At 36.3% G+C, this 14,747-nt stretch overlaps 1 protein-coding gene and 1 long non-coding RNA gene across 2 annotated transcripts; both read right to left on the reverse strand.

The window, feature by feature from the left end:
- Nucleotides 1-3,082: 3,082 nt before the first annotated feature.
- Nucleotides 3,083-4,270, reverse strand: LOC309476922. Its single transcript, XR_014198419.1, has 2 exons — nucleotides 3,911-4,270; nucleotides 3,083-3,862 (listed from the first exon to the last, which is right to left on the reverse strand). It is a non-coding gene; the product is annotated as an uncharacterized lncRNA (long non-coding RNA).
- A 158-nt stretch (nucleotides 4,271-4,428) lies between these two features.
- LOC309476906 (lung adenoma susceptibility protein 2 homolog) lies at nucleotides 4,429-13,455 on the reverse strand. Its single transcript, XM_082140066.1, has 4 exons — nucleotides 13,271-13,455; nucleotides 6,199-6,328; nucleotides 4,773-4,839; nucleotides 4,429-4,697 (listed from the first exon to the last, which is right to left on the reverse strand). The coding sequence occupies exons 1-4, from the start codon at nucleotides 13,431-13,433 to the stop codon at nucleotides 4,542-4,544; spliced, it is 516 nt and encodes a 171-aa protein (XP_081996192.1). The 5' UTR covers nucleotides 13,434-13,455; the 3' UTR covers nucleotides 4,429-4,541.
- Between the last annotated feature and the right edge of the window lie 1,292 nt (nucleotides 13,456-14,747).

Below are 14,747 nucleotides of genomic sequence, written 5' to 3' on the forward strand. Positions count from 1 at the left end.
TGCTCCAAACAATGATTAATCTAAATTTACAATCAACTTTTCCAAACGTGTACATTGCGTTAAAACTTTTTCTAACACTGCCAGTTACGAATTGCGAGGGAGAGCGCTCATTTTCGAAAATGTCTCGAATTAAAAACGAACTGAGATCGAGAATGTGTCAAGAACGCCTCAACTCTCTGTCGCTTATGGCTATTGAGTCCGAACTCTTAAAAGAGCTCAGACAAGAAAGAAACTCCTGTAAATTTAGTATGACCGGGTTGGTGGGTAACCATGTTGGATTGGATGCTTGAATTGACAGGACCTGCAAAAGTTTAGTTTGTAGCCAAATATTTTTTTTAATTGCATTTTCTTGCTTGATGATCTAATGTTTAAACTTTACAGGCATGTGATTTTTTATTGTGATAAATAAGTTTTTGATTCATGTGATGCATTAATTTTTTTTTAAATAGTATGTATTTTAATTGTATTTTAATTGTACATTTATTTTAATTAATTGTGTATATAGTGTTGTATATGTGTAGGTAATTCATTAAAGTCGTGTTTCATACGCCTCAATGTGCCGCATTGTTGATTATTCGTTGTGTAGCTAATTCTAGACTTGTAGAGAGAAAAATATCAGAAAAATTGATTAGTCCTATGCCTCGATTCTGTAAACACTGTACAATGTAGCTTATAAGCCTATGCTTTTTTTAGCGCAGCGGTTGCGCAGACATTTGACGCAGAGTGAGAATGGTTTCAGTAAGGTTTTTGTGCAGTAAGTGGACATTTTCTAACTTTCCAAAGGAAAGAAAGTATAAGACTTTGTAATTGTAATGTCCATTTGTTTCCATTGCACTGGACAGTGAATAAACCCTCTCAGATAACTGTCATATGGAGGAACTAGCCTACCTGCAAGTGCATAAATAACTTTACTTCATTTATACTTGTATGCTTTATGGCTGCAATATAAGTTGCAGGATTCCACATCTCCAGAAAGGCCTACAGAAGAGTCTGCACAGACAGAGGAGACATAGGCCTACAGGTGGGCAGTGGATAGACAACTTTTCCTTTTTATTTGTTGCATGAGGCATGTGTCTAATATCTCTTGTTGCAGGCACTTGACCACTGGCTTTTCTTTACAAAGAACAATTGAAATAAAACTCAAGGAACTAAGCATATTTGTCTTTTATTAAACATTTAATGAAAAGTGTTGTAAAAGTGCCAATATGGCACATGCAACAATGTCACAGGCCCTGTCAGGTGTGCAACCCCTTCAGACACTGAAATCTTCCCTTTAGTTAGCCAAAGTTCATTTCATTGTGTGCCCTTGTTCTGGCTAGAGCTGCATTGTAACTGGTTTGGGTCAGGGAATGGGGTCATAAAACACCTGTCTGCTGGCAGGAACATGTCATAATCACCTATGAAAAAATGCAGTTCTGTTAGGATCAGCATAAGTGTATGTAATACAGTGAGCTTGATATTTAATTGTGGAACTTTCCTTACCACTTTCAAATAATGTGCATAATGTGAATCTCTGAAAATTCTTAAGTCAGATCCTGGCCATTTTGCTTTCACATTTGTGATATGGAAGATTTTATTCAACTGCCTTTTTTTAATTTGATATAATATTATTAATCTGGAATATTAAGAATCCCAATAGTAACTGGGCATTTACATTGTGAACCCCCTTTCTGTTCACATAATCCCCTTCATTGAGGCCTTGATGGCAGTCTATGGTCTGGTAGTCTATGGTACCAATCACGTTAGTGAAGCCTGAGTGACATCAGCATGGTCATGATTGCATGATCTTCATAAAAAATTATGATAGCCCAAAAAAAAAAAAAAACTGCTTAAAAAACTGCTTTACAACATTGGGTCTTCAGTGGCTTAGAAATGCCACAAAAAAACCCCTAAAACTGTTTTTTAAACCTAAAAGCGCCAGGTAAACTCCGAATGACACGACAGACAGCACTTTCCATCAAGTTCTCCGCATCTCCAATAGTGTAAAGGAAAGAGCCACTCGCAAATAATCTTAGGGCAATGCAAACAGTTTGTACTGTAAAGCCCGACTCCGACAAGTCGAAAATAAATGTGCGTTTCCAACAAATTAATAATGTAAACGACAATCTCACGAGTCACGAGAAAAAATATACATCTCAGAAAGTGCACTATCGCGCTGCGCTGGACTTCCCGTATCAGCTCCGCTTATGAAGACGCAGTCTAATCCTGTTAACATGAAATAAGCCTCTGCTCACGAGCAGGTTTAAGATTGCGCAACTGTTGCTATGACAACAAGTCCAGGATGAGCTTCGAAGAACCAAACTATCCAAGATCATGCCAAATCGCCAACAATCAAATCCAGCTAAGTGAGTTAGCGACGTACGAAGAACGGGCCCCAGGTGATGAAGAGCTCTGAGAAAACAGACAAAAGAACAACAATGAACAGCAACAGACGAGAGCAACGCCGCTTCACTGAGATCACATGACTCTCCTGACCTCTGTAATGACTCGTCGCTTCCCATGGCAGTTTCTTCTGTTTCCTCTGAGGATCCTCATGAAAAATACAAAACAAAAAGAAATTTAAAAAAGCAGTAAGAGACTATAAAGGAATAATGCAGGAAAATTCTAAGGTTGCATATATATATATATATATATATATATATATATATATATATATATATATATATATATATATATATATATATATAAACTTCACATGTCATGATTTGCTGGTCACATGACTTACGAGAACTAATGGTCTTCAACAACACCAAAGGTCAGCTTTGTGTGAGGAAACTTATTGTAAGACTTAAGAGGAATAGATTGCATGACATACTTTAATTATAGTTTTATGGCACTTTTTTAAGCGCATCGGTATAAAAAACACTTATGTTGAAAAGAGTAGCGTGAACATTCTGCATAACATCTAATTTGAAGGAAAAATAAATCAGAAATTAAACTTGAGGTTCTAATGCTTGCAGTTTCATCTCTGAACTTGCATTGGAGCGCTTCAATATTATCAATTCTAGATTTTTCCCCCATTGTAAAAAAGGGAACTGTTGATTTTTTTTTTTCAATTCATGACATCATGATGCTATTCGGATTTTGTTTTATGAATTTTAATTTGTTCGTTTACAGTTTTTTTACAATCACTTTGCTACTATTTTCAGAACTTTGATGTCATTTTTCAAAACTCTAGATACAAAACTCAAAACGGTTATCACTTGTAACACAGGCTGTCTAATGTTCAAAACATTGCATTGTGCATTCACATCTTTAAAGAAATCTTGCACTTGCACAATCATTGGTTCAAAAAAACAAATTTACTGTGAAATACCATTGAAACATAACTATAGATCATCCACACACAAGCAACCGATAGTTTCACTGTGTCATTGTTCGTACATTCATTAAATGTTGTAGAACAAAATAGGTGATACAGGTTTCATTATGGTACAGTAAATACATCTCTGTAAAAGTACTGCAGTAGTAGAGAGAATACTACAGACACAGTGGAATCATTGAACAAAGTTTGTAATCTATTGATGCAAAACACTACAATCACAACATAGGTTTATTTGAATCAAAGCAAAAATAATTAACTATGAAATAGAAAAGAAAAGACAGTACTGTAAAACATCAAATGCAGTGTTCCTCAACTTGTTTGCTTGTACTGTAAGAAACCAAACAGGAGTGGTTATCTATACAGTGTAGTACTGGCAATACTGTAAATAGTCTGAAAAGGTGGTACAGTATTTGGGACCATAGACACAGTGTCTGATGAAGCATTATGATAAAATATTAGGCTACATCCATGGATATTGTAGTCTAATTGGTTCATGCTCCACGCTAATTGGTGACAATGAATCTCATTATCTTGAAACTTTCATGATTTACAGTATGGAAGATTGTTTGTCTGTTTCCATACAACTATGCATTAAGAGTAATGCAACAGTTACTTATCATTTTGAGCAGTTGTATCAGTTGATAGTTAGATCACTGTAAGGAAATGAATAGACACTCATTTGAAATGTAATGTGTGAATTGCCTTTTGAAATAGTTGTACTTTGATGTTAAGTTGTGTCATATTGAACAGGTGATTTTTGTTGAATGAACAAATGATCTAAGTTGTATGTGTATTGTATCCAAGCAAATGAGAAAAGGGTTAGAGTTTTGAAAAATGTGCATTTTGATCATTGGTTGTGAGTTTTGTGTCTAGAGTTGTGAAAAATGACATCAAGGTTCTGAAAATAGTAACAAAGTGATTGTAAAAAACTGTAATATCAAAATGAAACATTCAGTTTCAATACATTTCCAATAAAGGCAACAACAGATTTTTTGTCCAGTTCGTAACACAATAAACGGATCTTTTATTTTAGTAGCCGTATATACATTACTTTAATATGACACTTAAATTCACAACGAAAACAAAATTAAATTTTTTTTTTTATGGAATAATTTCTGAATAACTGTCATTCTTGCAGACTGCACCTTTAAACATCACAACAAATACTGACAAAACAAGAGCAGAAGTTAAATGAGGTGATGCTTCTTGTCCTGGTTTACTGTACCGGCTCCAGTGTTCGGGCTTCAGTGGACGCGTGTGATTGGCTGATGTCGTGTTGGACGGCCTGTAGGCGGAACAGCATGTGTTTGAGCGCCTCCACTGGACCAGGGTGTTTTCTGCTGCTGTATCCTGATGAACACGAGCCTGCAGACTAACACACACTATCAGTACAGATGTACACTAAACAGCATTGAGTTTCAGTCATAATGACCGTCACATACTGTACCTTGCTCCTCTGAAGCTCTTCAGGCGGTTGTGGTTCATCAGCGCCACCCACTGGTACTGGAGATTTACTACAGATCATGGGATACGTTTTACATTTATGCATTTAGCAGATGCTTTATTTTTAGTCTTGCATTCACTGGGAACTGAACCAATGACCAACATTGGTGTTGCTTTTGAATTACAGGAACACATTTTTATTTTGGGTTAAAATATATATATATATACAGTACAGGTCAAAAGTTTGGAAACATTACTATTTTTAATGTTTTTGAAAGAAGTTTCTTCTGCTCATCAAGCCTGCATTTATTTGATAAAAAAAATACAGAAAAAAATGTAATATTGTGATATATTATTACAATTTAAAATAATTGGTTTTCAATTTATTATACTTTAAATTATCATTTATTTCTGTGATCAAAGCTGAATTTTCAGGATCATTACTCCAGTCTATCACATGATCCTTTAGTAATCATTCTAATATGATGATTCATTATCAAAGTTGGAAACAGTTCTGCTGCTTAATATTTTTTCATAACCTGTGAAAATTTTTTAGGATACTTTGATGAATAAAAAGTAAAAATAAAAAAAGAAGCAAATGTTTTAAAAATAGAAATCTTTTGTAACAACAATATACACTACTGGTCAGTCATTTGGGGTCAGTAATTTTTTTCTTTTCTTTTTTGAAATAAATCAATACTTTTATTCAGCAAGGATGTGTTAAATTGATCAAAAGTGATAATAAAGAAGATTTAAATTATTAGAAAATATATTTTTTATTTTGAATAAATGCAGTTCTTTTTAACCTTTTATTCATCAAATATATTAGGCAGCAGAACTGTGTCCAACACTCATAATAAATCAGAATATTAGAATGATTTCTAAAGGATCATGTGATAGACTGGAGTAATGATCCTGAAAATTCAGCTTTGCATCACAGAAATAAATTATTTTTTAAAGTATATTCAAATAGAAAACTATTATTTTAAGTTGTAATAATATTTCACAATATTACTGTTTTTTTTCTGTATTTTTGAACAAATAAACGCAGCCTTGATAAGCATTAGAGACTTCTTTCAAAAATATAAAAACATCGTAATGTTTCCAAACTTTTGACCTGTACTGTATATATATACAGTATATATATATATATATATATATATATATATATATATATGTGTGTGTGTGTGTGTGTGTGTGTGTAGGTGTGAAGAAATATGTGAAACAGAATGCAGTACGTAATAATAATAGTTTTAAGTTTAAACAGTATATACTATATATTTCATACTATTTTCTTGAAAAACTGTTGTAGTATGCCATACTGAACACACCCTATGATTGATAGGTGTCATTTTTCCCTTTTATTTGAAGATTATCAAAGTGTTTTGCTATTAAATGAATAATGCGATTAAATGTGAGAAATCCCTCACAAGGCCACGGGTGGATTGTCCCAGGATCGATCAGCGTCCAGCGTCTCCGTCTCTCCTGAAGTGTGTTCCTTCAGCGGCTCACAGAGACCAAGAGGAGGAGAGCTTAACATCAGAGACACAATCTGATCATCTACACAGAGACAAACACAGGAGGAGTGTTTAACATCAGACACACAATCTGATCATCTACACAGAGACAAACACAGGAGGAGTGTTTAACATCAGACACACAATCTGATCATCTACACAGAGACAAACACAAGAGAAGTGTTTAACATCAGACACACAATCTGATCATCTACACAGAGACAAACACAAGAGGAGTGTTTAACATCAGAGACACAATCTGATCATCTACACAGAGACAAACACAAGAGAAGTGTTTAACATCAGAGACACAATCTGATCATCTACACAGAGGCAAACACAAGAGAAGTGTTTAACATCAGACACACAATCTGATCATCTACACAGAGACAAACACAAGAGAAGTGTTTAACATCAGAGACACAATCTGATCATCTACACAGAGACAAACACAAGAGAAGTGTTGCATCAGACACACAATCTGATCATCTACACAGAGACAAACACAAGAGGAGTGTTTAACATCAGACACACAATCTGATCATCTACACAGAGACAAACACAAGAGAAGTGTTTAACATCAGACACACAATCTGATCATCTACACAGAGACAAACACAAGAGAAGTGTTTAACATCAGAGACACAATCTGATCATCTACACAGAGACAAACACAAGAGAAGTGTTTAACATCAGACACACAATCTGATCATCTACACAGAGACAAACACAAGAGGAGTGTTTAACATCAGACACACAATCTGATCATCTACACAGAGACAAACACAAGAGAAGTGTTTAACATCAGACACACAATCTGATCATCTACACAGAGACAAACACAAGAGAAGTGTTTAACATCAGACACACAATCTGATCATCTACACAGAGACAAACACAAGAGAAGTGTTTAACATCAGACACACAATCTGATCATCTACTCAGACACACAATCTGATCATCTACACAGACAAACACAAGAGAAGTGTTGCATCAGACACACAATCTGATCATCTACACAGAGACAAACACAAGAGAAGTGTTGCATCAGACACACAATCTGATCATCTACACAGAGACAAACACAAGAGAAGTGTTTAACATCAGAGACACAATCTGATCATCTACACAGAGACCAACACAAGGGAAGTGTTTAACATCAGACACACAATCTGATCATCTACACAGAGACAAACACAAGAGAAGTGTTTAACATCAGAGACACAATCTGATCATCTACACAGAGACAAACACAAGAGAAGTGTTTAACATCAGACACACAATCTGATCATCTACACAGAGACCAACACAAGAGAAGTGTTTAACATCAGACACACAATCTGATCATCTACACAGAGACAAACACAAGAGAAGTGTTTAACATCAGACACACAATCTGATCATCTACACAGAGACAAACACAAGAGAAGTGTTTAACATCAGAGACACAATCTGATCATCTACACAGAGACAAACACAAGAGAAGTGTTTAACATCAGACACACAATCTGATCATCTACACAGAGACCAACACAAGAGAAGCGTTTAACATCAGAGACACAATCTGATCATCTACACAGAGACAAACACAAGAGAAGTGTTTAACATCAGACACACAATCTGATCATCTACACAGAGACCAACACAAGAGAAGTGTTTAACATCAGACACACAATCTGATCATCTACACAGAGACAAACACAAGAGAAGTGTTTAACGTCAGACACACAATCTGATCATCTACACAGAGACAAACACAAGAGAAGTGTTTAACATCAGACACACAATCTGATCATCTACACAGAGACAAACACAAGAGAAGTGTTTAACATCAGAGACACAATCTGATCATCTACACAGAGACAAACACAAGAGGAGTGTTTAACATCAGACACACAATCTGATCATCTACACAGAGACAAACACAAGAGAAGTGTTTAACATCAGACACACAATCTGATCATCTACACAGAGACCAACACAAGAGAAGTGTTTAACATCAGAGACACAATCTGATCATCTACACAGAGACCAACACAAGAGAAGTGTTTAACATCAGACACACAATCTGATCATCTACACAGAGACAAACACAAGAGAAGTGTTTAACATCAGACACACAATCTGATCATCTACACAGAGACAAACACAAGAGGAGTGTTTAACATCAGACACACAATCTGATCATCTACACAGAGACAAACACAAGAGAAGTGTTTAACATCAGACACACAATCTGATCATCTACACAGAGACCAACACAAGAGAAGTGTTTAACATCAGACACACAATCTGATCATCTACACAGAGACAAACACAAGAGAAGTGTTTAACATCGGAGACACAATCTGATCATCTACACAGAGACAAACACAAGAGAAGTGTTTAACATCAGACACACAATCTGATCATCTACACAGAGACCAACACAAGAGAAGTGTTTAACATCAGACACACAATCTGATCATCTACACAGAGACAAACACAAGAGAAGTGTTTAACGTCAGACACACAATCTGATCATCTACACAGAGACAAACACAAGAGAAGTGTTTAACATCAGACACACAATCTGATCATCTACACAGAGACAAACACAAGAGAAGTGTTTAACATCAGAGACACAATCTGATCATCTACACAGAGACAAACACAAGAGGAGTGTTTAACATCAGAGACACAATCTGATCATCTACACAGAGACAAACACAAGAGAAGTGTTTAACATCAGACACACAATCTGATAATCTACACAGAGACCAAGAGGAGAAGTGTTTAACATCAGACACACAATCTGATAATCTACACAGAGACCAAGAGGAGAAGCGTTTAACATCAGACACACAATCTGATCATCTACACAGAGACAAACACAAGAGAAGTGTTTAACATCAGAGACACAATCTGATCATCTACACAGAGACAAACTCAAGAGAAGCGTTTAACATCAGAGACACAATCTGATCATCTACACAGAGACAAACACAAGAGAAGTGTTTAACATCAGAGACACAATCTGATCATCTACACAGAGACAAACACAAGAGAAGTGTTTAACATCAGACACACAATCTGATCATCTACACAGAGACAAACACAAGAGAAGTGTTTAACATCAGACACACAATCTGATAATCTACACAGAGACCAAGAGGAGAAGTGTTTAACATCAGACACACAATCTGATAATCTACACAGAGACCAAGAGGAGAAGCGTTTAACATCAGACACACAATCTGATCATCTACACAGAGACAAACACAAGAGAAGTGTTTAACATCAGAGACACAATCTGATCATCTACACAGAGACAAACTCAAGAGAAGCGTTTAACATCAGAGACACAATCTGATCATCTACACAGAGACAAACACAAGAGAAGTGTTTAACATCAGAGACACAATCTGATCATCTACACAGAGACAAACACAAGAGAAGTGTTTAACATCAGACACACAATCTGATCATCTACACAGAGACAAACACAAGAGAAGTGTTTAACATCAGAGACACAATCTGATCATCTACACAGAGACAAACTCAAGAGAAGCGTTTAACATCAGACACACAATCTGATCATCTACACAGAGACAAACACAAGAGAAGTGTTTAACATCAGAGACACAATCTGATCATCTACACAGAGACAAACTCAAGAGAAGCGTTTAACATCAGACACACAATCTGATCATCTACACAGAGACAAACACAAGAGAAGTGTTTAACATCAGACACACAATCTGATCATCTACACAGAGACAAACTCAAGAGAAGTGTTTAACATCAGACACACGATCTGATCATCTACACACAGACAAACACAAGAGAAGAAGTGTTTAACATCAGACACACAATCTGATCATCTACACACAGACAAACACAAGAGAAGTGTTTAACATCAGACACACAATCTGATCATCTACACAGAGACCCACACAAGAGAAGCGTTTAACATCAGACACACAATCTGATCATCTACACAGAGACAAACACAAGAGGAGTGTTTAACATCAGACACACAATCTGATCATCTACACAGAGACAAACACAAGAGAAGTGTTTAACATCAGACACACAATCTGATCATCTACACAGAGACAAACACAAGAGAAGTGTTTAACATCAGACACACAATCTGATCATCTACACAGAGACAAACACAAGAGAAGTGTTTAACATCAGACACACAATCTGATCATCTACACAGAGACAAACACAAGAGAAGTGTTTAACATCAGACACACAATCTGATCATCTACACAGAGACAAACACAAGAGAAGTGTTTAACATCAGACACACAATCTGATCATCTACACAGAGACAAACACAAGAGAAGTGTTTAACATCAGACACACAATCTGATCATCTACACAGAGACAAACTCAAGAGAAGTGTTTAACATCAGACACACGATCTGATCATCTACACACAGACAAACACAAGAGAAGAAGTGTTTAACATCAGACACACAATCTGATCATCTACACACAGACAAACACAAGAGAAGAAGTGTTTAACATCAGACACACAATCTGATCATCTACACAGAGACCCACACAAGAGAAGCGTTTAACATCAGACACACAATCTGATCATCTACACAGAGACAAACACAAGAGAAGTGTTTAACATCAGACACACAATCTGATCATCTACACATAGACAAACACAAGAGGAGTGTTTAACATCAGACACACAATCTGATCATCTACACAGAGACAAACACAAGAGGAGTGTTTAACATCAGACACCCAATCTGATCATCTACACAGAGACAAACAAAAGAGGAGTGTTTAACATCAGACACACAATCTGATCATCTACACAGAGACAAACACAAGAGGAGTGTTTAACATCAGACACACAATCTGATCATCTACACAGAGACAAACACAAGAGAAGTGTTTAACATCAGACACACAATCTGATCATCTACACAGAGACAAACACAGGAGGAGTGTTTAACATCAGACACACGATCTGATCATCTACACAGAGACAAACACAAGAGGAGTGTTTAACATCAGACACACAATCTGATCATCTACACAGAGACAAACACAAGAGGAGAAGTGTTTAACATCAGACACACAATCTGATCATCTACACAGAGACAAACACAAGAGGAGTTTTTAACATCAGACACACAATCTGATCATCTACACAGAGACAAACACAAGAGAAGTGTTTAACATCAGACACACAATCTGATCATCTACACACAGACAAACACAAGAGAAGTGTTTAACATCAGACACACAATCTGATCATCTACACACAGACAAACACAAGAGGAGTGTTTAAAATCAGACACACAATCTGATCATCTACACAGAGACAAACACAAGAGGAGTTTTTAACATCAGACACACAATCTGATCATCTACACAGAGACAAACACAGGAGGAGTGTTTAACATCAGACACACGATCTGATCATCTACACAGAGACCAACACAAGAGAAGCGTTTAACATCAGACACACAATCTGATCATCTACACAGAGACAAACACAAGAGAAGTGTTTAACATCAGACACACGATCTGATCATCTACACAGAGACCAACACAAGAGGAGTGCTTAACATCAGACACACAATCTGATCATCTACACAGAGACAAACACAAGAGAAGTGTTTAACATCAGACACACAATCTGATCATCTACACAGAGACAAACACAAGAGAAGCGTTTAACATCAGACACACAATCTGATCATCTACAGAGAGACCAACACAAGAGGAGTGTTTAACATCAGACACACAATCTGATCATCTACACAGAGACAAACACAAGAGGAGTGTTTAACATCAGACACACAATCTGATCATCTACACAGAGACCAACACAAGAGGAGTGTTTAACATCAGACACAATCTGATCATCTACACAGAGACAAACACAAGAGGAGTGTTTAACATCAGACACACAATCTGATCATCTACACAGAGACCAACACAAGAGGAGTGTTTAACATCAGACACACAATCTGATCATCTACACAGAGACCAACACAAGAGGAGTGTTTAACATCAGACACACAATCTGATCATCTACACAGAGACCAACACAAGAGGAGTGTTTAACATCAGACACACAATCTGATCATCTACACAGAGACAAACACAAGAGAAGTGTTTAACATCAGACACACAATCTGATCATCTACACAGAGACAAACACAAGAGGAGTGTTTAACATCAGACACACAATCTGATCATCTACACAGAGACCAACACAAGAGGAGTGTTTAACATCAGACACACAATCTGATCATCTACACAGAGACCAACACAAGAGAAGCGTTTAACATCAGACACACAATCTGATCATCTACACAGAGACAAACACAAGAGAAGTGTTTAACATCAGACACACAATCTAATCATTTACACAGAGACCAACACAAGAGAAGCGTTTAACATCAGACACACAATCTGATCATCTACACAGAGACAAACACAAGAGAAGTGTTTAACATCAGACACACAATCTAATCATCTACACAGAGACCAACACAAGAGAAGCGTTTAACATCAGACACACAATCTGATCATCTACACAGAGACCAACACAAGAGAAGCGTTTAACATCAGACACACAATCTGATCATCTACACAGAGACAAACACAAGAGGAGTGTTTAACATCAGACACACGATCTAATAGACATAGTGTTATTCTAGTATTATTGAGATACTATTAGTTTTTATTAATATTTTGAACAATGTTTTATTTATTTTTTTTCCACTTTCATTTTAATTTTAGTTAAAGTTTTAGTTGCTTTTGTCATTTTTATGTATTTTTTCTTTTCTTTTTTAATATGACTATAGTTTTTTAATAGATTTTTATTATAGTGTATATGAAGTTAAACTAAATGAAAATGAGTGACAGATGCTGCTTTAGCAACTACATGAAATAAAATAAGTGTTTGCATTATTTGAATTCCCAATTGTTTTCTGATTTCAGTTGTGGTTTGAGTTACCATACGGGTGTCCTTTAGTGCTGGCCTGTGTGTCACGACTGGACTCTTCCAGTTCTCTGACCCATGAAGGAACAGCGAGAGGTCGATCGCTCTGATGCCCGTCTGATGGTTCCTCACACTGTCTGAGCCACAGCGGGTACTTCCGGTCAGGAACGCTGGTCATCCCAGAAAAATCCTTCTCACATTTCTGGAATATAAATATTTAGAATAGAAAAAACTAAAATAACACTGTGATGAAATACAATGTTGTCACATCTGTGATGATTGAGCTTATGTTGCATATAAATTATTCATTAACATATGAATAAGCTTGTGATGTGATGAAATGCTTCTCCTTCACCATCTCTGTTCCTGGGATGAGGTTTTGCGAGTGGTTTGGGCAGCTCCAGCGTCCCGGCTTACGTCCCAGAGTCCCGCAAACTCCTGTGGAAGTCACAGATGCACTTTTATGATGGATAGATGCACTTTTATGATGGATATGCACTTTTATGATGGATAGATACCCTTTTATGATGGATAGATGCCCTTTTATGATGGATAGATGTGTTTTATCATGGAAATATGCACTTTTATGGCCATTCACTGCCATTATAAAGCTTGGAAGAGCCAGGACATTTTTTATATAACTCTGATTATATTCGTTTGAAAAAAGAAAGTCATATACACCTAGGATGGCTTAAGGGTGAGTAAATCATTGGGTTATTTTCATTTTTTGGTGAACTATCCCTTTAAGCTTGGTGATGAAAGATAATATATGTAAACTAAAATTATATATTTTAAGTATTTTAAATACAAATTACAGTCTCTCAAAGTATTTCATTACAAATTACATTTATGGGGCGGCAGTGGCTCAGTGGTTCATGTAGGTTGTCTACAAACCGAAAGGTTGGTGGTTCAATCTCCGGTTCCACCTGACCAAGTGTCCATGAGCAAGACACCTAACCCCAGCTGCTCCCGACAAGCTGGATGGCGCCTTGCATGGCTGACACTGCCGTCGGTGTATGAATGAGTGAGTGAATGGATTAATGTGAGGCTATATGTAAAGTGCTTTTGTGGTTATAGGTCTGTGAAAGCGCTATATAAATGCAGTCCATTTACCATTCATTTATTTTTAAGGAAAATACAAATGACAAAATACTCAAAAGTAATTAAATATGTATTTCAGATACATGTAATTAAAATACTGCCCATCTCTGCCGATAACGAGTGGGAGTAACGTTTGCACTGGACTTTTTTTATATTCAACTGGGTTTTATATTCAAACAGCGTTGAAAACCTGTATGTTCACCATGGTCCATTTATGTACATGATAAAAAAATATACACTAGCCAATATATATATATATATATATATATATAGGCCTCAAGTCAAGTCATCTTCATTTATATAGCGCTTTTAACAATGTAGACTGTTTCAAAGCAGCTTTACAGAGATAATAGGAAATTAAAGTAACAGAGATTGTTTGGGGTTTATAGCA

Source organism: Leuciscus leuciscus (assembly GCF_965113295.1).
Source record: "Leuciscus leuciscus genome assembly, chromosome: 16".
NCBI lineage: Eukaryota > Metazoa > Chordata > Actinopteri > Cypriniformes > Leuciscidae > Leuciscus > Leuciscus leuciscus.